Genomic DNA, 25,479 nt, shown 5'->3' with positions numbered 1-25,479 from the left:
GCCAGCTATTCTCAAAATATGCACAATATATTCACATTTGGTTTCTTTAAAGAACAGCTTCCATGATGTCATACAACAAATCTAGAAAAAGGGGCTCATAATTGCAAGTCATAATAAATTTAAGCATTAAAAATGTTTAACATATATATATATATATATATATATATATATATATATATATATATATATATATATATATACATACATGTGCAACCCTAGAATTAGCAAGATGAAAAATTTCTCCTTTTTCTTTTTTTTAATTTGTAAAGGCAGAATAGAGGACAGCCTTAAAGAAACCCAGCTTTGTTTTAACAACATCAAAATAGGTAGTACTATACACAACAGCCAATACTTTAATACTATTTTTTTAGTATTATGGATAACATTTCCAAACAAAAAAAAATCAAAAATCAAAATTTAAAAACATTTTAAAAAAAGGCAACCAACAAAATAACAAAAAAAAAAAAACCCTCACATCATCATAAGGAAAACTGTAGCTTTTCAGAAATCACAACTTAGATTAGAAAATCAGATCTTCAAGTTAAGTTCTGCATTTTTATCATCTTATCACCATAAAGTAAAACCTACAAATAGCCTCCCAAACAGATGGTCTAGTTCAAATTAATTAACTCCTGTATGACCCAATATTTACTCTTTACATATTCCCAAGAAACTGAGAAGCAAGACTGAGGTCTTTGACACTGTAAGGTACATACTCCAACCTAACAAGATTTTCTTAGTTATTTTTGAACTTTAACAAATTATCAGCTTAATCTGTGAACTCCAGGCACATACTGAGTAGGACACCAAAGAAATATCCTAGAAGCCATAATAATACTGTCAAAACAAAGCACTACAGTATTTTTTCACACCTTAACAAAACCAAAAACCCAAAGTTGACAGCCCTTTCACATTCTGATGAAAAAACCCCATGATTACAAGAATCTTTTGAAATGTAAAGATCTTGAAGACAACTACTTAAATATCTTGATTTCATTAAACAAAGCCCTGTAAGTTATGGTCTTCATAAAAGGAACAAACTGCTTTAAAAAGATGTTTTTAAAGGCTACAAATGCTTTATGGCAAACATGTAAGTGGAATTTAAAATTTACTATTATTGATTTGGTGTGCTGTTCATATTGTATTTCAGCTGTAAGACAGTAGTGGATGTGTCACTAGCAGACATGATTCCCAGGAGGGAAACATTAACATTAAAATGTATGTTTTATCCCCCAAATGAAACAAAAATTAAAAATTAATTTCTAAGGGTTAATTTGCCATATTAAAAAAATATAATTTTGAAGCCCCATTAAAAAACAAACAAACAAACATAACTGTTCACAAATGAAACGTGTACAGACAATCTGTACACACAAAAGATCCCTGTCTGGCCACAAACGGTGTCAGGTTCTGATGGGCAAAACAGCTGGCATGTGGGTGTGGAGTTCATGTGTTTGTTTACCCTTAGGTTAGGAAGAACCTACCCAACTTTTTCTCCTGAACATCTGATTACTTCTGACAGCCATACACCTCAAGAAATGTAAGACACCACTAACCTGTATACTGTAATAAAATGCATATCAACTTGGGTTCATAACATGATATCAAATTATAAGCCTAATGACAGATAACTTATATAGAATTAACTTTCCTTTTCTCAGTTCTCCAATATCAAAAGGATAAAAACCTATTTTCACCCAAATGAATGAAGATTTTCCTACTGACTACAACAGTCACACGCTACTCCTCACTTGCTTCTGAATGACCCAGAAATGATGCCCTTATGCAACACTTTCATTCATACTGGAAGGACTGTCTGTGTCCAGGCAGAAAGAGAAAACTCACAGCAGAACTCAGCTGACACATCCTGATCTACATGTACAGAGTAAGCCTGACTGGCACTAACACAGCTTATGCTGATGATACTGTGCTGTGCTCTCTCAGTAGTCCTTTACTTGGGGAGCAGAACCGGAGAATTCAAATTTAAAAACAAAAAGGACACTGCACAGTGAAAATAACTTACAATAACTGAGGTCATAGGTTAGGGTTCCACTTGTGCCCGTACATAGTACAAGTGCCTGCTGCTGCGATGCCGCACACGAGCTCTACAGGCGATGGAGGATTCCGAGCTCCTTCCCGAGACCCAACTTCCCCGGGCCGGCCCGCGCTGCGCCAGCGCCACCTGCCGGGCGCGGGCGGCACTGCGCGCTCAGCACAGCGTCCCCTGCCGTCCCTCCGCGCGTCCCCGCACGAACAGCGAGCACGGCTCCACAGAACGCAGTGGCGTCCCATCGCTTGGTACACAGAATTCACCCTTGATATTGCCCAGTAGAATTGCAGTTCTACTATTAAGCCTCTCTTGTATTACGTCTCTGGAAAAATCCAGAATTACAAGAATCTGGGCAAAGACAGAAGGTTACACACTGAAGTAATACCTAAAAAAACACCGAAGTTACAGCTTCCCTTTGTGCAAACTGTAGGAACTTGTCTCTTTACAGCAAAATCTGAAATTTAACCTGGTCAAAATAATGTGTGTAGGCTCTTTAATATTTGTCAAGGACAAAAGAAAAAGTGATTGCTTAACATTCCATTTAAAAGATTGCCCTTATTAATAACCCCACACAACACTGCTCAGCAAATTGTTTCACTAACAATTCAGAAGAGCATAACATCTTATCCTCCAGCATAAGCTCTGTCTGACTTCAATGTAACAAAATCCCAGATCTCACACTAAGGCTTCATTCTACTGGTTAAATCATAAATGTAGTAAAAGAAATAAATCCTATTTAATCCTACTGAAGGGTAATGCTCAAAAGTTGCTCTATTTTATAAAGTAATTCTAGTTGCATTTATCTGTATAGCCTAAATTATAAGATGTTTTAATGTTTAAAATCTGTCACTGCAGTATTAGTTATTTTCACTCTCACACAGGACATTGACTGCTATTATCTCTATCCCTGCTTTGGTATAATTCTGTAGATATTTCAGCAGAACCCAATGTATTTCCCCCTCATGCCCCAATACTAAGGCAGAAGTTGAGATGATTAAGGCCAAAATTCTCACCAGTGACCGATTTGACAAACCTAACTTTTCCATGATGAAACTGCCTTGTACACCTCTTTGCTTCAATACATCTTCTGACAAATTTGTCTCCAGAAGTGAATACAATGAAGCTAAAAAACGAAATGCCAGGTCACAGATACAGCACTTAGGAACGAGACACATGTAACAGCCACCTGTGGAAGACTGGTTAGTATGAGCAGCAAATGCCATAAGGGCAAGTTGGAAAACAGAAGACAACAAGTTTTTTAGAGCAGTAAGAAGGACTGCAGAAAGAAACATACTCATCACACCCACTCATACTCTTAAGATCTGGAAATTGTGTAGGCAGTTGAGGTTATAAGCCAAGCTAACATTTACTGACTGTCTTTCAGCAGAGATCATTATCTGAGAGCAGTGCCAAAGCCATCTATTTGTGCTTAGCAGAACGCATAAACAGAGAGAACTTGGGCAAACATCTCCCCAGCTGCTTTTGGCTTAATCATGTCACAGTTGCTTCTCCAAGCAAGAGAGGAGAAAATGGAAGACTACTGAAAACAAAGTCCAGTAAGCAACTGTGGAAAATTGCCAGACTTATTATGTCAAGATACAGAGATGCTATGACTTTGTGGAGAATTCATAAGGCTGTCTGAGCAAAAATGAGAGCTAAGCCACTTGTTTATCTTGCACTAGGCTGGAACAAAGCTTAACAACTGAATGATGCCTGGGGTGAGGCAGAGGTCTCACAGCCCAATGGTGTCTCAGTGAAGCACAGGAGTGCATCCAGACCTCAGTATCAGCCTCTCTCCACCTTATCCATGCACAACCAGCCTCTGCTACAAATCTGCTTCTTTGGGAAGATGATGTGAGGTGGTAACGTGCTGACAGGAGTAATGTCAGGTGGCCTTCACTGCTCCCTCACCTGGGTGGAGGATGATGCTGAATTATTAGGGATCTCTGCTGCCTTTGTTACAACCAATTCAGCCAAAGGTATCCAAAGATAATTAATATATTGAAAAATGTACCCAGCAATATGAAAATGAGAAAAAAGCTGCTTCTCCACCTAGGACCACAGTAACTGGTAAGCAATTATATTTGACTATAGTCATACCTCCACTTTTCCAGAAAGTCTAAAATTGATGATTGAAATCCTCCATTTTTAGAGTATGAGAACATGACTTTACTTCATAGACAATGGCCTTGCTTCTCTCTCCCCTCCCCAAAACAGGGATGACTCTTTGGTAAGATTTGTGCCTCTGGCTGCATCAAGAGTATAGCTGGGAACAGTTATACAACATTTTGGAAATCTACTGCTTTTATCACGAGCAATCTAACAAGAGTCAGTGATCTGCTGCTTCAATAAACTACATTATTTGTGAATCTGGAATTGTAAAAGTTCTTATTGAACATAACCTGCCATAGTGACTAACTATGGTTATAATCAGAAATTAAGCAGTTAAACCCCCTTGTGTTCCAGCTATTCCTCAGAGATCAGATGGGCTGAGCTGCACTCAGCCCATCTGATCTCTGAGGAATAGCTGGAACACAAGGAGGTTTATTTTCTACCAAATTTCATATGCTTATTGCAACAGCAACTGACTGGTAAAATTACATAAAACTTCCTTGTTAACAAGTGAAGACCAAAATTGCTGCATCCTCCCTGACAAATAGAGACTTCAATTAGGAACTTTCAACAGGAAAAAACCTTTCCCAGACAGCTGGGTTACACTACTGGACTCAGAAGCATGCCTTCAAATCATCTCAGCTGACTTTTTTACTGTGGTTTGCAGACCTGCTTTTTTGCCACTCATCGGTAGGTGTTAATTCAACTTCTAAAAATGGAGAAATAAAGGAAGTCAGTGAATAAGGGGCTGGGATTTTCTGACAGTCACAGCATAAATGCCTACAAATGGTAGTGAAGTTGACCAAAGACTAGTGAGACACTAGGAGAGGGGGGAAATAAAAAAAGAAAGACATCTGTCAACTTCATGGACTCTGCATGTGACCTGTGTCTGAAAGAGTTATGAGTAGACAGAGAAGGGAAGGACAGAATTGAATCCTGATGCTACAGGACATGAAGAAGGAAACATGACAGAGCTGTAATTCATATTCATGCATAACCTGTAAAATTTAAGAGTGATAAACTAAAAATCTCTTAGTTTTGTGCAATTCCTGTCCAACCTTATGAGTTTTCAGAATGTCTTTTTCTTCCTCATGAACTTAGGACATTGACTTTTTTTCAAATTACACAGTCTTCACCAACTGGATATGCATTCTTATAGGAATACATATTTTTGAATCACCAATGTTATAATTGCAATAATTTCCCTTTATGTTTTGTGTTCTCAGTGCTCCTTGGTGCTACTCAAACTTCTGCAGAATTGCACCACTTTTCTTCAATCCCTTCCACAGATTTCTCTATGAGATCCTGTGAAATGTCTACCCCTCCAGAAAAGCATGAGTCACAGCCTTGATCACACCAGCACTTCCACTGAACATGAATAATCTTCATGTAGCACTCCTTGCTGTTGGAAGTGCACTGGTTTTGTCTTATTTGTGCTCATTCATTTGTTGCCTCTGAGGAAAGGGAAAAGAGAAAGCCTCCATCCTTTTGTGCTAAGAGAGAAGATCCTGTCACAATTGCCTTGTAGTCTATGGCAGAAGCCTCTTTCTTCAATTTCCACACAGTGTAGAAAATTATACCTAATGCTTTCTGCTTTTTTTTAGACCCTTCACTTTTACCAAGAAAAAATTCATTACTCCAACCACTTCTGCCTATTCTATAATTTTTAATATATTTTATTTTTATCTCTTGATCTCCTTTGTTGTTAAATCAACATGATAAAACCTTTGCCTTCTTTAACGTTTCTTAAGTACAGTGTTTTGCATTTATCCTTTATCTGTAAATATTAGCTATATTTACAGATAAAGGATAAATGCAAAACACTGTCCTTCCAAAGCTCATTGGGGAAAAAAATAAAAGTAAGTGAAACAAACCACAGAGACTTCTAGAACTAGAACAACATAAATATGAAATAAATATGAAATAAATGACAACATTAGATGGAACTCACCCTGCCTGTGGGTTCACCATTCCTGGCGAGTTTTTATGAGCTGGTGATAATGTCTGAATTTTGCTCCCACTGGATCCAGACGAAGACAGTGCTTTACTTGAAGACACACCTTGCAGTTGAAAAGCAAGCATAAATATAAGAAAATATAAGATTTTGCTGCTGAAATGATACAATTTATTGAAAAAACATTTTAATCGCAAAATTCAGAACAAGAGTTTTAGAAATACAGAGACCTGAGTCAGTATCAAGACAATGCAAAAAAAAAAAAGTACCAAGAAATGCATTGAAAATATGCCATCAAATAAACAATCAATTTTTACTGCATAGTTTGAGAATTATTATTTAGAAAAGACATGGAACAATTCATAACATCCATTTCATACCTACAACAGTTTTGCTAACACCACTTGGCTGTGGTAAGCGGGATGATGGTGATGGTGTTGATCCTACAGAAGGCATCTTCTTAACTGGAGCAGGTTTGTACTGTAACAAAATACAACCTAGAAATTTAAGCAATTAAATCAAGCTATCTATATAACAAAACAGGCAGTTCTTTCAGGTACTGTGGGAGAGCAGAGGATGATTTCCTACTAGGTAACCTGCTTCTGGTATGGGAACATGCAAATGGTTTCTGATAGTCTGTTTACTAATACTTAGAGATGATACTAGCAGCAAACATTCCCTAACTTAGTGGCTTTGTTTAGATTAAAAGCATAATCTCATTACCAATTAATTTAAAAGCAAATACTCAAAGGTAGAATTATTTTTGTCTTTCAAATCCAAATCTTACTTTCACCTGTGTGGTCTGGACTAATCCCTGCACTAATTCAAAATACTGTGTAATACACCTGAATCCTTCTAAAGCCTCTAATTAGCTACAATACTGCTGTCAGTTGTCCTGCAGTCAGGTACCTTTGCCCCTTAAGCAAGTCTTCAACTGAATTTAGAAACTAGCACAACAGAAATTCAACTTCCTTTACAAAAACTGCATCTCTATTTCCTCTTGCTATCTTTACTTGGCATTTGCACATTTCTCAATTACATTTATGACTGGTTTTCATTTTGCAACTGCTGCCATCTGACTTATGGATCTCTGCAGTTTAAGAAAGCAAAAACCTCATCCATGCTTAGTGTCTAATTTCAGTGAGTGTAAATAATAAAATTACAATTAAAAAGTTAATTCTTTTTAAAAGTAACACACTATTTAAACAGCTTGATTTGACGTGGAATGCAAGTTACAAATTAAGAAAAGTGTTGTAGCTCACCTGAGTTCGAGTAGGAAGCTTCCCTTTGGTATCAGCTGCCAATTTCCCCTTATTAGTAATACGTGCAGCTTGCTCCTTACAGAAGTTGATGTGCCTGTCAGCTGCATTTTCATTAAATCTCCTCTGACAGTATGGACACTGAATGTAGTCTTAAAAACATAGAAATATAACATTAATAATCTGTTTTAAAAATGACAGTGTTTTAAAGTCTTTTAAAAAACAGCCTCCCCTCCAGGGGAAATGATGGCTTTTTCAATCTGAAAATGAAATACAGATTGCTAGGTAAAAGCTTATTCTCATTTGATGGATAAGAGTAGTTGAGGATTAGAAACAACCTAAGCAAAATCAGAAACACTTTAAGTGATACTATTCTGCGGAGAAGGTAGCCAAAGAGGTAACAGGACATGTCACAGAGATCAGCTGGAAGGAAGTAGAGAAGCTAAACAAACAAACAATCAAAAATTTAAAGAAATCATTAACAGTTCAGTTTGCTCAAGATATGGGAATACATTAAAACTTCTCATGCAAGCAGCAAAAGACAACAAATCTGTTTCCTCTGACAAATTTGAAAGAACTGAAAAATACTAACTGCAATACTGGAAGTGATCATTATAAAAAAAAATCAGAAATTTAACAAGTAAAAAGAATCAGAAGAAAATCAGCCAAAATAAGGAGCTATCTCTAGAGAGATGCAAAAGAAAGTAACCGGTGGCCGTGTTGCTTCTGCAAGATTAATTAAGTCACATTGCAAACACTATTACATACAGGAAATACTACTCTTTGTGGAAAAAACAGAAAGAGCTACAGAAATGTTTAAAATACTAAAAGATACATCATCTGTATGCTGGAAATACACACCTTAGAATACAGCGCCCTTGTATGTTTGGACTACAGTTTCAGACAACTGTGTATTTCAGTGCCCAGATATATTAACGCTGTATGCCCTAAATTAGAGCATTCCAAACCATGCCAGTGTTCAAAAAGCTTGACACTGTCAAAGCAGGTTAAATTAGCGTGTTTCTAGGTAATTTTAGAAATGTATTGAAGAAAATGAGATTAATTTCAACAGTCACTGCCTCCAAAATTACAATTAGATATAATAAAATCTAAAATAAGTTTTGGATTGCATGTTACAAGTCCAAATTCAGTAGATCAGGCTTAAATACTTGTCCCTTTAAATATTTATAAACAGTTTTGCGTAAGTTAAATGATGTAATGGCCACCAAACCGTGAAGTGTGAGCTAAGGACAAAGCAAGAACACAGAGAAGTGACAGCATGGGAATCTCATTGAGTAACAACAACAATTATTTATTTATTTATTTTATATATGCTCTGCTACTGTCAGAACACTCGAACATCAACTACACCTTAAGAGACAAAAAATCAGAAACAGAATTGTAATAGCTATGCAGTCAAACCAAAATTATTCCAAAGAAACTAAAAAAAAAGAAAGAAAAAAAAGAAAAAGCAGCTGTGAAAGCCCCTAGATAATATGCCATTTCTGTCTAGTGCAGAGCTCAATTTCCACAGAAAACTTTCAAAGCCCACAAATGTATCAGACTAGAGAGGATGAATGTATACTTTTAGGAATCAGGAATTGTGTCTTCATCATATTGTAAAACACATAGTGCCAGTCAGACACTTGGCCCTCTGAAAGCACTGCTCATACTGTCCCGAAGAACCCCTAGGATTCAATGTAAGCTTTATAAAACAAAAATTAATCAAAATAAGAAAGCAGTACACATACACAGTCAAGCTCAGGGTGACTTAAGGTCCTTCTTAATCTGAGGCCATTCTGCACTTCTTCAGAAAAAGTGGAAGAGGAGATGAAAGAAGCAGCAATATGTGCCAGCTCAGAGCAGTTAAGTAGAAAGTATGAATATGAGACTCTTTCCATTGAAATGAAAAAGACCTGCACCATGCTAGAAACAAGCGTGCCCAAGACAGAGCTGAGTAGGAGAGGAGGGATACACTCATGGTACATTCACAATCTTCCCACTCTCCTACATGACAAGAGAAAAGGAGCATCAGTAGTTGCTCCTGCTCTATCTGTAAGAAGAACATGCACTGATCATTTTGTGAATGGTCTCTTCATTCCTGGCTTCCTCTTCCTAAATCTAACCCACTGCAGTAGGACTGAAGCAAGGAGACTAAAACCAACTACAACTAGGTAGAAGATAGATATGCTATACAGATTATTAATGATTCTTTCCATGATCAAACCTTGTGATTCTTATCCACAGCAGTTGCTATTGGCTTTAAGATGGCTTTAGTTTTTAAAACCAGCTATATGGCTTTTCAGGATTGTGAGAATAGAATGCTGAATAATAGAATGAATGCATCTTTACTACTTCTTAGAATGAATGCATCATTACAATCCTAATGCTGGACTAACATATCTTCTGCAAAGAAATGGGGTAGAGAACACTTCACATTCTCAGTTGACCACAGAGACAGGCAGAAGCAAACTCATGTTTTTTTCCCAATCCTTCTGAAAATAGCCATTCAGCTAATCAAATGGTTTAGCTCTTAGGACAAGAGGAAGAAATATATTCTTCAGTCTATTATCATACCCCAGAAGTTAAATGAAAGGTGTATTTCCTTCTCATTCACATCAAACTGCTTGGACACTTTACCCAGTCTCAGTTCAAAGATACCCAAGGACTGTCCTTCACCAAGGACGAACTTCACACATCTCACATACCAAAACCACAGGAGGCATTAAGGCATACACTGCATACATTAAACCAAATGTGAATTTGATAGTGGCGCCCTGGAAAATGCTAAGATAAACTCTGAAATGTTAAGCCTTGTGTTCTACCTGCGTAAGTAGTATAATTGCTAGCTGAAATGATTGTTTAGTGATTAAAATCATTATTGTATAATCATAAGAAGAACAATGAGAAACTGTATGTTCCTAGTCTAGGGTGGCCATGCTTGGCTGAAATCTATGTATACTATAGAACAATGTAAGTTTAGTAATTAACATGAAAGTTATATAACTACAGAATATAAAAGCATATCCATCCCGAACCTATGTCGGAGTCAGATTTGGGTCTTTACCCCTGACACCCAGAGCTCTTCAATAAAAGCACCTGCATATAATCATTTCTCGTGATTATGTGTTCCTGAATGCCAACAAATTTAGCAAGAAATGGGAGAGATTACATTTGAAGAACACAAAAGTGCATCCCCACAATGTAAATATATTGTGGGTGTCAGCTAATCAAAAAGGCAATCTGCTATTGTTGTGAGCACAAACAAGGTATTAAACAATTTGTCCAGCCTACAATTTACAAAACAGTAGCAAGCTGCAAATTGGCCCCAGCTATCTTTTCACACATTAAAAACTAAGTCATGGGCTTTGAAATCTACACAGGATGTGAGCCAGCCAGACCCAAAGCCACAATCCAGCATCTGCATAGGAATTGCACAGTAAGGCATCTTCAAGAACTTGTGAATGTTGCATTCCAACAAATTTCTTTTCAATTCAAGCTTCTTCACATTAGCTTAAAGAAAAATCTCTAAGGAACTTGACTGTTTACATACCAGGGTCATATGATGGTGGAGGTGGTGGAGGGAGTTTTCCACCGTCTTTAAGATTAAGTCCTTTGGCTGCTCGTATAGTTGCTATAAATTCCTCATGCTTTCGTCTCCAGTTAGAAGGTTTTTTGGGTGGTTCTGGCTAAGAGGCAAAAAAAGAAAGCTTTGTGAAGTTTTTACTTGAAGCTAAGCATGTGCCTTATTTTAGTACACAACATCATAGTTAAGATTTCTTCCAAATCTTAGTTATCTAATTAACATGAACTGCCAGCAGAAATAAGTCTTATTAAAATGTATATATAGTATGCCTAAAATGCTCATATTCAGAGTAAATTACAACATACCCGAGGCTTAAGAGGTTTTACTGTGGGAATGTCAGTTCCTTCTGCTCTCTGTCGGCTGGAATCGAATGTCTTCCTTTTCTTGGCAGAAGTTTTTTGGCAAATGGGTCCATGCTTTTTCTAATCAGAAGCAAAATAAAAGGACAATACAGAACTTAGTTTTGAAAACAGAACTTATTAACACATTATTTCCCTCTTTCTTGATTAAAAAAAAAAGCAAAAAAAACCTCAACTCTTGATGAATAAGCTCAGACTGTTTTCACTCAAACATTTATGCCAGCTACTACCTTTGAAATAGAACTACAGGAATTCATGGATATATATAGAGTCACAAAACCACGTGTGATAATGAAGAAAAGTTGAAGGCAACTATATTTGCACCATGCATGCAAAAAAACCTGATGATAGGTAGGCAGCTTTTGCTCGCCATTTGAGTGGCAAAACAAATCACAGGTGTCTGAAATTCATATTCACATTTAAGGACTGACCTATTTCTATTAATAATGGAGAAGAGAGTTTTGGAAATTGCAAACAAAACACTTCATTTACAAGCTGCGACTTAAAACTGCAAAATACAAGGATTGATTCTGTAACACTAGGAAAGACATTTTTAGAGGCATGTATTTCAGAAAATTATGGGATTTTAAAATAAAATTAAACCCCTTCTAAGGAGCTTCAAACCTGAGACAACTGGAATCAGTAATTACTTGGGACGGGAAAACACACAAAACCCCTACCAAAACAAAGCACCTAGATCTATTTTATTTAGCTATAGTAAGCCCTGCTTAACTTTCATATCAACTTATCAAATCTAAAAGCCAAGATGGCTCACACCACTTACCAGTGCTGCTGGAAAGAAAGTTCTTCCACAAATCTTACATGGCAACAGATCTCCAGTTTGCACTGCAACCTCACCTTAAAAAAAACAACATACTTTTTTAAGAACATTTGATTAATGACAAAACATTATTTCAAAAAATGCTAACCTCATATACACTTAGCCATAATAACATTTGTTACTATATAAGTATACATCCTTTGACTTGTGCAGAGGCTATGCAGATGAGAAAGGCAAAAAAACATACCAAAGTCCTTAGGTACTTTTGGAAGCTCTCAGGCCCAGCAACATGTCACCAGCAATTCTGGTTATTTATAATACATAACTCCACTCCCTTAAAAGGATGAATTTCAATATGGAAATAAAAAATCCCTTGTGAGTCCCAATGACAGCTCAAATACATACCAAGAATAAAGCTGTTTAGTGGGTATTTCTATGTCTTTGCAAAAGATCAAATTTAGTGTCAAATATAGAAAGGACACATTCCATTATTTATTTTGCTCTTTTAAGATAAACTATTCCACTTTCTCTAGTAAAGAAAAAAGTCTTGATGCTATTTTTACTATATATTTTATTCAGATTATTACTGATGGTTTACAGAAGTATTTCTGATGTTGCTATTCAAGCATTGGTTACAAAAATGTAAATAGCATATTTGACATACAGCAGTTCCACAGAACCAGACAAAAGACCAACAAGTCAAAGTATCAAGGCCTATGCAAGCAAATATATTTATATAGCATGCATTATGCAACAGAGTCATGGCAGAGATGAAAAACTGCAGGTTTTCCCAATAAAAGTCATCTGTTATATCTAGCGGTATACCAGAGGACTACAGGGATATTTTTATATCACATATACATCAAGAAACAAGCAATAAATTTGGATTATGTTTGAGATGCACTAGTAGCTTTCTCTGTACACAATCTGACTATTGCAGACAATACAATTGCCTCTATTTACATTACATTAAAATAAAACTGCTTCAAATTGACTTGTATTTTAGGTGAAGCAGCATCTTAATCTAACAAAGTTATCAACATAGCAATGTTCAGTGATTGATCAGCTTTTGTTCCCAGCTTCCTAGTGGAAAACTGTTTTCCAACTAAAAATACACACTTGCTAACTAAGTGTATGACCAGTCCTAAAAAATGAATCATTTAATTAAATACTTCACAGCAAATAAACAGATTCAGGCAGCCATAGTTCCCACTGAAAACCTTTTTTGCCCAAATACAAAGATTAAAACTGAGTGAAATCTGTATTACCAGTAAGCAATTATTGTCTATTTCTGATTTTTTCAATTACTTAAAGCAAATTCACCCCCAGTAACTACCTGTATGCAATGTAGTAGTTGTATGAACATACTACAGAGTACAATGCATTTTAAGAATCATAAATCACATGAAAAGTGCAGTTTAAAACATTTAGTTCATATCTTTAATTAATTTATATACCTTTTCCCTGTAGATATAAATACACCTCTCCTTACCACAGCACAGCAGGACTGCACTGACAGTAACCAAGTTTCACAAATGGAAGCCATAATCAAGTTTCCTTTTGTGCCATCTAAATATCTGTGCATTTAGACGCACACAAGTACAAGAAGTAGGAAAAATGCAAAACACGCAGATGAATCTTTTTTTTTTCCTATTCTTGCACTTGAATTGTACTTGAATGTGATAAAGATTTACTAGGAACTTGGTTTTTAACTGTATTTTTTCAAACTCCTTTTTAAAAAAATCACATCTGAAATTTTTTCCATAGGTCTGTTTTCTTAAATCCACAAGCCTGAGCTCATGAACACTGGTACAAAGCTTAGATGGCTGGGAACCTGCCCTCACCACTGATCTGAAGGGTAAGCAGCAATGATTTTAACCTTTCCTCAATTAGTCCACTCAAAAATACAAAATATGCACAGATTTGTTTGTTTATTTCATTACTTCATTCTTCAGAGTCCCCAGCACTCTTAATAATGATAACCTATGTCGCTGCAAAGTCACTTTTGCTTAAAGAGTTCAACTTCTTTTTATGACATCATTTTGATACAACCCTCAGCTTTGCAGAAACAAGTGAGAGAGCCATTTCCCAAAAATATGAAGGGACACTGCTTGTGTCTTCAATAAATTAGCTGAAATATATCAGAATTAGTAGTCTTGACACAAGGTATATAGCATGTGATTAAGAATTTGGATGAGAATTCTTTCAAATATCTGCCATAGTAAAAGAAGCTACATGTTCCACAGTTTTCTTCTGTGTTCTAGAATTTGAGCTGGTGTTTAAATTCCCCATGAAAAGAGGCAGATTTGAGAGCTGCTGACCTGAATGAGCAGTATTTACATACGATATACAAAAGCACAAGGAATGCCAATTACCACTTAGTGCAGCTGCAGTTACAGACCTGGATTTCCTTACAGCATTCCCACCCTCCCCTGGTGCTGGCAGGTAATCACATCTGCCTAGAGCTACTCCTACTGCCAACACTTCCTGTGTAACACAAATCACTGACCCAAAGCACATAAGGAAGTGATTTTTTAAAAATGAAAGTTCCTGAAGTTTTGTTGAAAATGGGAAGCCAAGTGTCCTTTATGAAGGGGCACACTCACCCCTTTAGCTTCTTAATTCCTCCGTGATTTTCCTCACTTTTAAAGTAAAAAAACCCCAAAACCAAACAAACCAAAACCACAAAACCTTAACATTTCTTTCTAGGAGTCCACAAATCTTCCCTTACAGAAGGGTTAGCAATGTTATCCACATGCAACCTGATAACTTAAAAGAAAGGCATGGGAATAAAATTGTGAAAGTTGCAATTGAATTAATTTTGGCTTTGTTTTGTTTATTTTTTAAAAGATATTAATTATGTGATATCTACTGCAAATTTTTTCCTGAAAAAATGTTAACTGAAATGGTTTTTAATCTGGGATGCACTGCAGGGAGGAGGTTAATGGAAAAAAAAAAGAAGGAACACTCAAATCAGGAAACAGAAGGAGGATATGCTTGAGAAATTGGTCTGAGAATAGAAATTGGTAGTGAGATAGTGTCATGGTAATTTTCTTCAGCTGGTAAGTTTAGCAACAGTGCAGGACTTTTTAAAATTATTTTGGTTGTACAGCAGCTACACTTATTTTCCTTTTTACCAACTTTAATACTGCTAATCACCAGCAGTTTAGATTATTGTATAAAACATGAATGAATATAGGTAACTTTGAGAAGGACTGAAATAATTATTACTGTTTGTCTAATCAAAACACATCGAGAGAAAAGATAAATATGATCAAAATTGCTATGTGAATACCACAGAATACTGAGATAAGCTCAGATGCTGAGCTTTACATCCTATTCTACTGCCTTCCTGAGATCAGGTCTCAGACAAAAACACAGTGTACAACCTACTGTGATGCTGTATCTGACTTAACCAGACTGGAAGCTTATTAGCAGGACTACAATAATCTTATCCTGTTTGTAAACTGTTCCTGTCAGGGCTCCTCCTCCTCCAGCTCTATTTCCAAATCACTGGGTTTGTACCTACACAAGTTACTGCACACATCCCTTCTGAGTATGGTTACAGTCTAGTTCCCTTTACTTTCTGATCTTGAAGTTAAGAGTTTAGCTGTAAAGTCTGGGTGGACCACTAAGTCTGACAGTACAGCTAGACAGTTTCCAGATGTATCATGGTGCTTTCAGTATTATAGATAAGCTTAGACTTCCTTGAAACCTAGCTTTCAAGAGAACAACTTCATTCTTTCTCTTCTCTCATATTCAAATAGCACAATCGACTTACGGCAGAAAGGGCAAGCTGCCAGTTCTATTTATCTTTCCCAGTACAATGCAGGGACCCATCAATACATACACGTTTGATCTGACACAGTCACAGCCAGAGCTGTCACAGTCACTTGTTCTTGCTGTCATGTTTACAGATAAAGCAGTTGTGTAAATAGACTTCACACCTAGAGGGAGCAGAAGCCTCCAGTATTGCTGAATAACTGAAGTTTTGTTACACTTTTTTCTTTTGGAGAGCTCTATATACCCAAGTATATAGAGCACTTAGATACAAAGTGCAGAAACAAGACTGCACCTGTAAAAGTATCTCATCAGGTTGGGAAATCTGACTGCCCTTCAAAACCTTTTATTTATGGACAGAAGTGACAGTACCAAATTATTTAGGCCAGAAACCTGTGATAATTAGAATTATCAAGCCTCTCTAAACTCAAACATACAAAAAGCCTGGTACAATTCCCTGCCTTGGGACTAGGTACCTATTTGAAGCCAGCAAATAATCTGCAAGTGTTGAAAGTCATCACTTGAAGAGCACTTGCCAAATTCTTATACAAAACTGTATTTATTGCTTTCAGCATAACTCTATTCTCATCTCCAAAAGCAAGGTATTTGTCACTTAAGAGTTCCACATATTTACGGTGCAATAAAAAAAATGCTGTTCATTCTCCACATTAGTTAGAATCTGTATCATCAGGCCACAGCATTTGGTTCTCTGAGGACTGCCCAGTCTCTAACTTATGTCCAATAATCAGTAAAGACTGGGTTATATATTTTTTAATCAACACACTAACTAGCAACAGCCTAACCAACAGCAAATACTACAAGCAAGAGCCACCTAAAAATTATACCAGTGCAGTGACACAGGTGGGGAACACTTCACAGAATCATGGAATGGTTTGGGTTTGAAGGGGACCTTGAAGATCATCTAGTTCCAACCTCCCTCCTGTGGGAAGGAACACCTTCAAGTAGACCAGGTTGCACAGACCCTTGAACATTCCTTTAAATTAGAGCATTAATTTTTTAAATTTAGAGCATTTATTTTTTAAAAGCAGTTTTGAAGAGAATTAAATAACATAATGAAAGTATAAATGTACCAAAGTAGGAAAAAAGTATTCCAATAACAATTGAAGTTTTGCAAATTTGCATTATTTTGCCAAAAGGAATTTTGAAATGAAAACACAAGTAAGGCAAATACACGAACTGTAATTCTTAACAACAGGCAGTACTTGCCATACTTCAGTCAAGTCTGCTTGGTAAATGATATTGTGCATGCTTTACCTCGCCAAGCACATCCCTTCTCACATGTGCTATTCTGCAGTTTGCAGGAAAGTGACAAAGGAAGAGGAAATCATAGTAAGCCCTGCCTTTTACTATTCACCCATTCATATACTTTGAAATTTTTAAGCAGCTAAGCTTTGACAATTGTCTAACAAATAGCAAATCAATCCACTTTTATCTATCTACTCCCAATTTTATAGGAAAGCCTCATGAATTCTACTGTACTCCTGCATTGACAATTCTGTATAAACCTGTCACTTCTGTTTCCAAAAGATAACACCTTAGCACTGTAGCATCCATTCCTTCAAGCTGAAAAGACTTTCATAGTACCTCTGCACATTTTTGTACCAGCTTTTCAGTCTGACAATGAAAATGCATTATATTTCAAAAACCCTGTTATTGAACTGAACATGAGTGAGTCTGATGATGGCAAATTTTGTTTGCATTTCCTGAAAATAACACATCAAGGTGAGACCCATTGCCTCAAAGTGACAGCCTGGAGGAGGATTCTGTATAGGTTTTTTGGTGACAAAAATGAGTTCCATGCAGTCAAGAATGATTGTAACAGTAGCACATACAACTCACATCATGGTGCACTCCCTTTTACTATAACTGTCTGTCCTTCTTTGCTTCCTTCCTCATATGAAGCGTAACTTTTAATGTGAAAACCTGTCAGTCACATTACACATCCTTAAAAATAACCAGCTCCCTATGGCCATTTCTCATGGGACTCTTGGAAGCAGATCCCTGAAGTCACAGACTGCAATCCTGAACTCTGGGGCTGAGATCTATTTAGCCAGCTCCCTCATCTCAGGATCCTGAATTCAACCATCCTACAGTCACTGGAGGAAAGTCTGCCCCTGACCTTTACATCTCACATGAACCTAGGAAGTACTGCAGGACTGCCTCCCCTTGCCAGCTCCTTGATCACCTGGGTCAGGAGTTTGCTACCAATGCATACCAGAAGCCTCCTAGCTACTTGCACCTTACTGATTTGTCCCTTCAGCAGCTTAAAGTCTCTTCAGAGGTAAAAGTCTCTCATGAGGAGGCCTGTGAATACACTGATCCTTCCAATTATGAAGAAGACCTCATATTTTTCCTGATCAAGTGGCTTTTTAGCCACAACAGCTGTTCCCACACTGGTCTGCCTGCTAACCCTGATTCATACTCCCCCAGGTGGTTCTACAGCAAAGCTCCATTGCATTCTCACTGCTCTCCCACATAAAGGGCAACTTCTCTCCTTGCTGTCCAGCTGGTTCTTCCTGAAGAGCCTGTACTCATCCACCACAGCACTGCAGCCCTGTGAGCTGTCCTACCACCTACACATGATCCCAACCAGATCCTAGCCCTGCAACAGAGAGCAGACCTCCGATGGCTCCCATTTGTTCCCATACTGAGTGTTAATGTGCAGGCATTCTAGAGAGTCACTCAGTCTTGACAGTCATCCAGAAAAATCTATTAAACCTTCCCCTGCAAAGCCTACAGAAATGCAACTCAACCAAAGGCAAACAAGCAGCACTATTTGACAGATCTGAATTCCAGATACATCATCTGGCTTTCTATTAACAAGCTTTAAGATCAACTAGAAGCACTAGAAAGCATGTGACCTGCAAAACCCATGCAAATGTTACACAGTTCTGCTCTGGCTTCATAAACACACTGCTCTCCCATATTAGGCTACAGGCACTGAGATGACTGTGAGGGCAGTCAGGCAGACTTGCCTTCTCACACCAGCCTTAAACAAAGACTGTTTTGCCACAGTGATCCCCAAAGCAAATCTGGGCTTACACATTCTTCAAGTGTAATTGGACAGAGCAATCCCTACCTAAGTCTGCTTGCTTATCAGAATCTTAATTGGCAAAAAATGATGTGTTAAAAAAAACCTGATAATAAACCTAATTTACAATATATTGATTCCTAGTTTGCCCCTCCCTCAGGGTTTCTTTAGGAAGTAAGCCCATTCCTCAGCTGCTCCAGTCAAGTGCTTACCATACTCCTGAAACCAGGTTTCACTGAGATGCAGCACTTGCTTTTGATGACAACCACACCATGTTGCGTGCAGGTAAAACATGTTCATCTTTCCACTACATTCAATCAATTGAAGTCAATTAGATCAATCTAGCTTCTGCAATTTAAGTTAAAAATGCAAGAAATCTAAAAAAAAACTTTAGAAAAGGGCATAAAATCAATTACCTCTAAGAAACTGAAGAAACTAATCTGAAACATTCAAATTCCTGTCTACACACATTCCTGTCTACTTCCTCTCCTTTAAAGGTGAATTATATTCTGGTAGTGCACTTCTCCATATCTTATCAGCCTAAACTAGATTTTGGGATTTTTCCTTAAGTAAAATAACCATTAATTAAAAAAATAAAAACATGATGGCTTCAAAAGAGTAAATAAATTGACCAGTTATAGAGTGCTAAATGTCAAATTCAGATCACTTTAACAGAGATTCAAGTATGCCCAGGGAAGCATCAGTTCAGTGCAGACACATTTATCTTTGTGTTTTAATGGCTACCAGATACAAACTTATTAAAAAAAAACTTATTAAAAATGATGTACATTAATATCAGTTTTGCATTTCAATCTTTAATAGTTTCAAAGATGCTGATTTAAGAACAGTGTGCAATAAAACAAATTCTTTTTTCTGTTGGACAAAAGATACACCTATTTAAAAAAAATAAAAGCTGAAGTCTGAACTCAAATGGAGCTAAAGGAAATGGACACCAAAGTAAGGAAGTTGCTGCATGGATCCAGTGAGGCAAGACAAAGATCAACTCTAAAAGGAAAAGAACACTCAAATTAATAGTACTTTTGTTCTCTAAAAAAATAATTTTTTACACTATTAAGGAAAAGAAATAAGATTGGGCATTCAGAAATTCTGACAAAGCAAGAACAAGCACTTGCTCTCAAGAGTCACCTTACTAACATAAAACCCCAAAGATCCCTGTCTTGCACTGTTAGGGGTGGGGCAGGGCATCTCAGACATTCCCCATGCCAGGGAAGGGTCCAGGGACAACTGCTGTCACAGCACAGACCCCAGCTCCCAGCAGAAGATGCTGTCCAGGGAGACCTCGAGGACACACCCAGACTGCTCAGAGTGCAGTCCCTACACAGATCAGCAAGGGAAAGCTCTGGGTTTGACACTGCAGGCTATTTCCTGAGCCAGCAGCCAGCCAGCCCCTTCCAACCACAACCAGCCTTCCCTGGCTGCTCCAGCCTGGGGCTGGGCAAGCGCTGCCATAACCTACCACAGAGAGCTGGACTTCTGCCCTCGGACACAGTGGCCCCTCTGCCCCTTATTCCTTAGGCTGGGATGGGCTGTGAACAAGTGTGGGAAGCAGCATTTAGTTGGCTCAAGCAGCTGTTGTCGGCATTCTCCCAGAAAAAACAACAGACGAGAGAGAAGCCGATCAAACACCACCATTGGACTGCTCTGGCTTAAATGAAGTCAGGAATTCAGTGCTTGGTTCCATCTCGCTCAAGCAAAACAGAGAGCAACAAACAGACCAGTGTAACAGCTTTTTTCCTGACATCCAGCAGTGAAAGCAACAAGAACAAGTTAATCCATTAAAAACGGTCCTGAGATTCACCACATGGTGAACTACTCACAAACAGACTTTTAAGCTCACCTTAGAGATCACTACATTGTCAGACAGAGCCAGTCTGTGGCCCTATTTTCATTTCAGTAAATTAAATAAAAATTGAAAACCAGCCAAACAGCATGCAAGCTGCAAAGTAACAAATGTTGAGGTAGCGACTTTAGACTTAATAACAGATTTGTCACCTCTAATGACAAGCATGCACTCATTACTTTTACAAACCTTTAAAGGTACAAATTTGACTTAATCTAGTAATATAACAATACTGATAAAAAATAACTTAATAGAGCAACAGCCTTAAAGGAGCAACAAAAGTAAATTTTAGAAGGAACTTTAAAGTGACATAGAAACCTACTTTGCTATTTCACAGAACATTTAAACTTGCAGAGTGAGAAAATGCAATGGTGACACTGAAAATATTATTTAGCTTTTTAAATGTCATTAATGCAGTTCCACATGCCAACCATTACACATTCATCTCTCCACTTTTTGGAAAGATCATTATAAACTGGGTAGAGCTCTTTCTTATTAATAGCATGCTCATATAAACCAAAGTAAAACAGATCTCTCATCTATAGTGCTGATCCTCAGCAAAGCAAAAGCACCAGCTTCTGAGGCTGGAAAGTCAGGACAAGCATCTTAAGCCTGAGGGGGTCTGCCACCATCACAGACACACCAAGAGACTGCTGTCAACAGATAAACTCCTGCCCTTCCCCACAACCACGACCCTCGCACGCACAGCTGCCAAGCACCTACTGCACCAGCCAGCTCTCTGAAATGATATTACTAAGCACTAATATAATGAGGCAGCAGGCTGAGCCAGATTTCAGAAGCTGCCCATACTTCTATGTCAGATGGGTATGACTGTGCAATTGCACATCCAAATATTAATTTAATGTAAGATGGCAACCAGCAACACTCTTCTGAGTTGCCAATGGAGAAATGACTGAATAACAGTATAATATCCAATGAAATAATTTATTATTATTATTATTATTATTATTATTATTATTATTGGCTTTGCTTACATTTCTTCTGTTCTAGGGCAACCTTTCTACAAAAACTTAATCTGAGCCTAAGATAATACACATGAATAGAGACAGCCTAAACTGAAAAACTGTAAATAAAAGCAAACCGACTTGCTTCAAATGTTTTGAAACAGAAAGAGAAGTATTTTATTTTGTGGTGGTTTTAGTAAAATAAAAACATGGCATAAAATGACCCATACAAGTGCAGAAAATTGTTCTTCAGTTTCACAAACTTCGGCGTGAGATATGAGTGTTCACAAGGATATCTGGGTAACTGGAGTTTTAGACATAACTTATGTTCTGTGATATTCTGAAATTAATCTCAAGCATTCAGAAGAATAATTTCACGTGATGGAAAAAATGCTTTGACAAGCTCTAGCTTTTGAAAGAACTTTCCAGAAAAGGTTAAGTAAAACATGAGATTTCACCTATGATTTAGCACTTCCCTCCACTCCTGGTACCTTCTGAAATACAAACAAGATACAAACCATTTCCAACAAAGTCAGGAACTGGACAAATTTCATGAAAAAAATCACTAGTTTTTTCAGCATTCTGCTGTTATCTGTAGATACTTTTCTCCTATCCTCTGTAATTAAAGTGCTAGAGCTTACATAACACAGCAAGCATAGCTGGTCTTGGTAAACTAGCACACAGCCAAATCAATTGATAGATATGCTGCAGATGATGTACAGTCTCAAATGCAGTCAAATACACAGCTCACTCAAAATTAAGGCAAGCTCTTCCCTTCTGGAGAGGTAACATACCATTGTCCTGAGAGCTGGAATGCCTGATAAGGCATTATTTGATAAACACTGGACACCATGTTTCAAATTTCAAAGGCACTGATAGTCAGCAAAGAATGCTAAGTGAATCAAAGAAAGCTCTTGGGATTTTAACGCCAAGTTATGTCCAAATTTAGAGTCTTGATGAAGTCACTAGGCTTAAGAATAGGGTCTGATTACTGTAAAATCTACTGAAGACAGAACACAGGTAGTCTGTGAAAATTACTTCAGTTCTCCAACTGTTCTAGAAGGGATAAAGAACAAACGCTAGTTTGTGCTTACTCCTATTCAAGCACTCAGTAACCTCTAGAAAAGTAGAGCATGGAAGACTTAATGACTGTGTTGTATACTTTTTCGGAACAGGTATTTTTTAAAGCAGCTTGCAAAATGCAGTAATGACAGGCCTACAAAAATGCTCAGATTGCAAACTGCAACTTCGGGAATTCCAAGCTGATATCCATGTTATGATGGATAATAACATCATCGATGAAAATGATGTTATCATTTCAGAGAGCAAGAACGTTTCCATTAATTGAACCGGCACGGGATAAAGTTGAAAATACCTCGTCAGCAAATTCGTACCTAGTTTTCTTCACTGAAATGCTAGGGAAATGCACTGAGCATTTCTCTAGCACGATAAGCGGATCTTAACACCCACCTTAGCCATCTGTTAGCAAAAAGAAAAAAGGGCTCCTGGCAGAGATGCCCGCACGCTGCGCCGCACCCAGCCCGCAGGGCCCCGGCCAGCGGGCTCGGAGCGCGGCCGCCGCAGGGAGGGGCCGGCGGGGCCGGTGCGGGAGCGGAGCGGCGCCCGAGACAAAGCGCGGGGAGCCCGCTCCTGCCGCCGCCCGGCCCCGCGGGCTCCGCTGCCTCCCGCCTTTGTCCGCTGCCCTCTCCCGCGGGGCTCGCCCGCCTCAGCCCCGCCGGCCCCCAGCACTGACGGCCGCGGGGCACCCGAACGGGCGAGGCGGCGCCCGGGCCCCGCTCCCACCGCCGCCACCGCCCGAGCACGCCCCAGCCGCAGCACAAAGGACCCGCCTGGCCCCGGGCGCCCGCCGGCTGCCCCGGCCCCGCCGCTGCCGCTCACCTTCCAGCCCCTCCATGGCGCGCCCCGACAGCCGGCTCGGGCTGGGCTCGGTTTCCGACCGCCGCTGCTGTGGCAACGCCGCCACCGCCCGGCCCGCCAACAACCGCCGCTCCCATTGGCCGGGCGGGCGGGCGGGAGGGCGGCCCCGGCCCCGGCCCCGGCCCCGGCCCCGGCCCCGGCCCCGGCCCCGGCCCCGGCCCCGGCCCCGGCCCCGGCCCGCCCGCTCCGGCCGCTGCCCGCCCAGTGCGGGGGTCGCCAGCCCCGCGCCGCCTCGCCGGGGCCGGGAGATGTCACCCACCCTTAGGCTGCGCCCTGTCTGGGTTCCCAAGGGAGCAGGACACCGGGTCTGGGCATCTCCCTGCAAAAAAAAAAGGCGTATTCTGACTCAGGTGCGATCTGACGGGTCCTGTAGCCCACACGTTGAGGCTATGCTGTGATCAGGGATCTCCTTCCATGAAATACAGGATCACAGAATCGTTAGGGTGGAAGGGACCTCTGGGGATCATCCTGTCCAAACACCTGCCAAGGCAGGATCACCCAGAGAAGGGACGAGTCCGGATGGATTTTTAATATCTCCAGAGAGAGAGACTCGACGACCCTCCCTGAACACGAAGACCAAAGCGAAGCAGATAAGGAGAAATGATCGTGTAGTTGGCAAAGCATCCAGCGTCTCTGGATGGATATGGGCAGCAGCTCGGATGGTGCCAGGGTCCTTCCACCAGATGGGTGCTGATGTGTGGCATTATTGGGTGGGTGTGTCCCCCTTGCTAATGAGGAAACTAGTACGACTACAGGAAAAACACAGAAAAAATGTTTTCAGGTTCATGTCCTGAAAACAGTGGCAGACAATGCGTTCCTGCACCCTTTTCCCCCCAGTTACTTTCTAAACTGAAAGAGATGCTAATAAAGGAGTAGTTATCTTGATGGAATCTCCTGCTACAGGATAACATTTGAGTATGGGTATTTTTGGAAAATAGTGCTACTAAATTGCCGTTGGCTAATGAATATAAATAATGATTGATACACATAGAAATTTTTCTGCTCCTTTTACAAAAGGTCTCCACATTTTTAGCAACCAAAGCATTTCAATATTTCTTTCTTCAAGCCATTACTTTAGAATTACTTCTTAAGATCTTTTATTTGTCTTTCTTGTGGCAATATGCCATGAGCAACTAATAAAGTTTTTCTAAAGTACAATAAATCTTATAGAAATTACTGCTGTTTTTACAGGCACATGCAAGTAATTTCCCTTCTTGTGCTAGACAAGTTGGTTGATGCAGATTCACTTGTCCATAGAATCACAGTTAGTGTCCTTATCATAGCACATCTGTGAATGCAACACAGGGAAACAAATACATAAAAACTATATTAAATCGGAAATTATGGTCATGTTGTCGTTTCTGCATCCCCTTAGCACAGAACAAATAGATGCAGATGCTGCATGCCAAACAGCCAGCATGTAAATCATGACTAATATCTGATTAAAATCATCATTTGAGACCAAAAGCTTGGGTACATATGGTAGTTCCAGCTGCAATTTTTTTCTAGTTAATTTAGTGAAAGTACATTTCAGATTTGCCTTTGGTCACTAGAGTTTATGCTTACAAAATTACAGGCTATGCCAGAAGTAAATAGTTTTCCACCAAGCTGCAAAGTTCTAAACTTTGCAAATGATCCTTTAAATCTTTGACATGGAACTTAGATAAGCTGATAGCTAGCAAGCATTTCCTGATAAACTTACCATTTGGATAGTGTACCAGAAGTGCACTTCCTTTCATGATATTTCCATATGTGGATTGCAAATTCAAAACCAGAGGAGAA

The 25,479-nt window shown here is 38.9% G+C and overlaps 1 protein-coding gene across 1 annotated transcript in view; it reads right to left on the bottom strand.

The window, feature by feature from the left end:
• The window catches only part of ZC2HC1A (zinc finger C2HC-type containing 1A), a 34,905-nt gene extending 11,136 nt beyond the window's left edge, over positions 1-23,769 (bottom strand). The window contains exons 1-8 of the mRNA XM_059862632.1: positions 23,659-23,769; positions 12,105-12,178; positions 11,267-11,383; positions 10,929-11,064; positions 7,379-7,527; positions 6,497-6,596; positions 6,114-6,222; positions 4,832-4,834 (exon numbers count right to left, since the gene is read on the bottom strand). Of these exons, the coding sequence (XP_059718615.1) occupies positions 4,832-4,834; positions 6,114-6,222; positions 6,497-6,596; positions 7,379-7,527; positions 10,929-11,064; positions 11,267-11,383; positions 12,105-12,178; positions 23,659-23,674 (704 nt within the window). The 5' untranslated portion in view covers positions 23,675-23,769. The remainder of the gene's footprint in view (positions 1-4,831; positions 4,835-6,113; positions 6,223-6,496; positions 6,597-7,378; positions 7,528-10,928; positions 11,065-11,266; positions 11,384-12,104; positions 12,179-23,658) is intronic.
• Between the last annotated feature and the right edge of the window lie 1,710 nt (positions 23,770-25,479).

Source organism: Haemorhous mexicanus, chromosome 1 (assembly GCF_027477595.1).
Source record: "Haemorhous mexicanus isolate bHaeMex1 chromosome 1, bHaeMex1.pri, whole genome shotgun sequence".
NCBI classification, from domain to species: Eukaryota; Metazoa; Chordata; class Aves; order Passeriformes; family Fringillidae; genus Haemorhous; species Haemorhous mexicanus.
The sequence above is the reverse complement of the archived record's forward strand: the minus strand, read 5'-3'. Positions and strand labels throughout refer to the sequence as shown.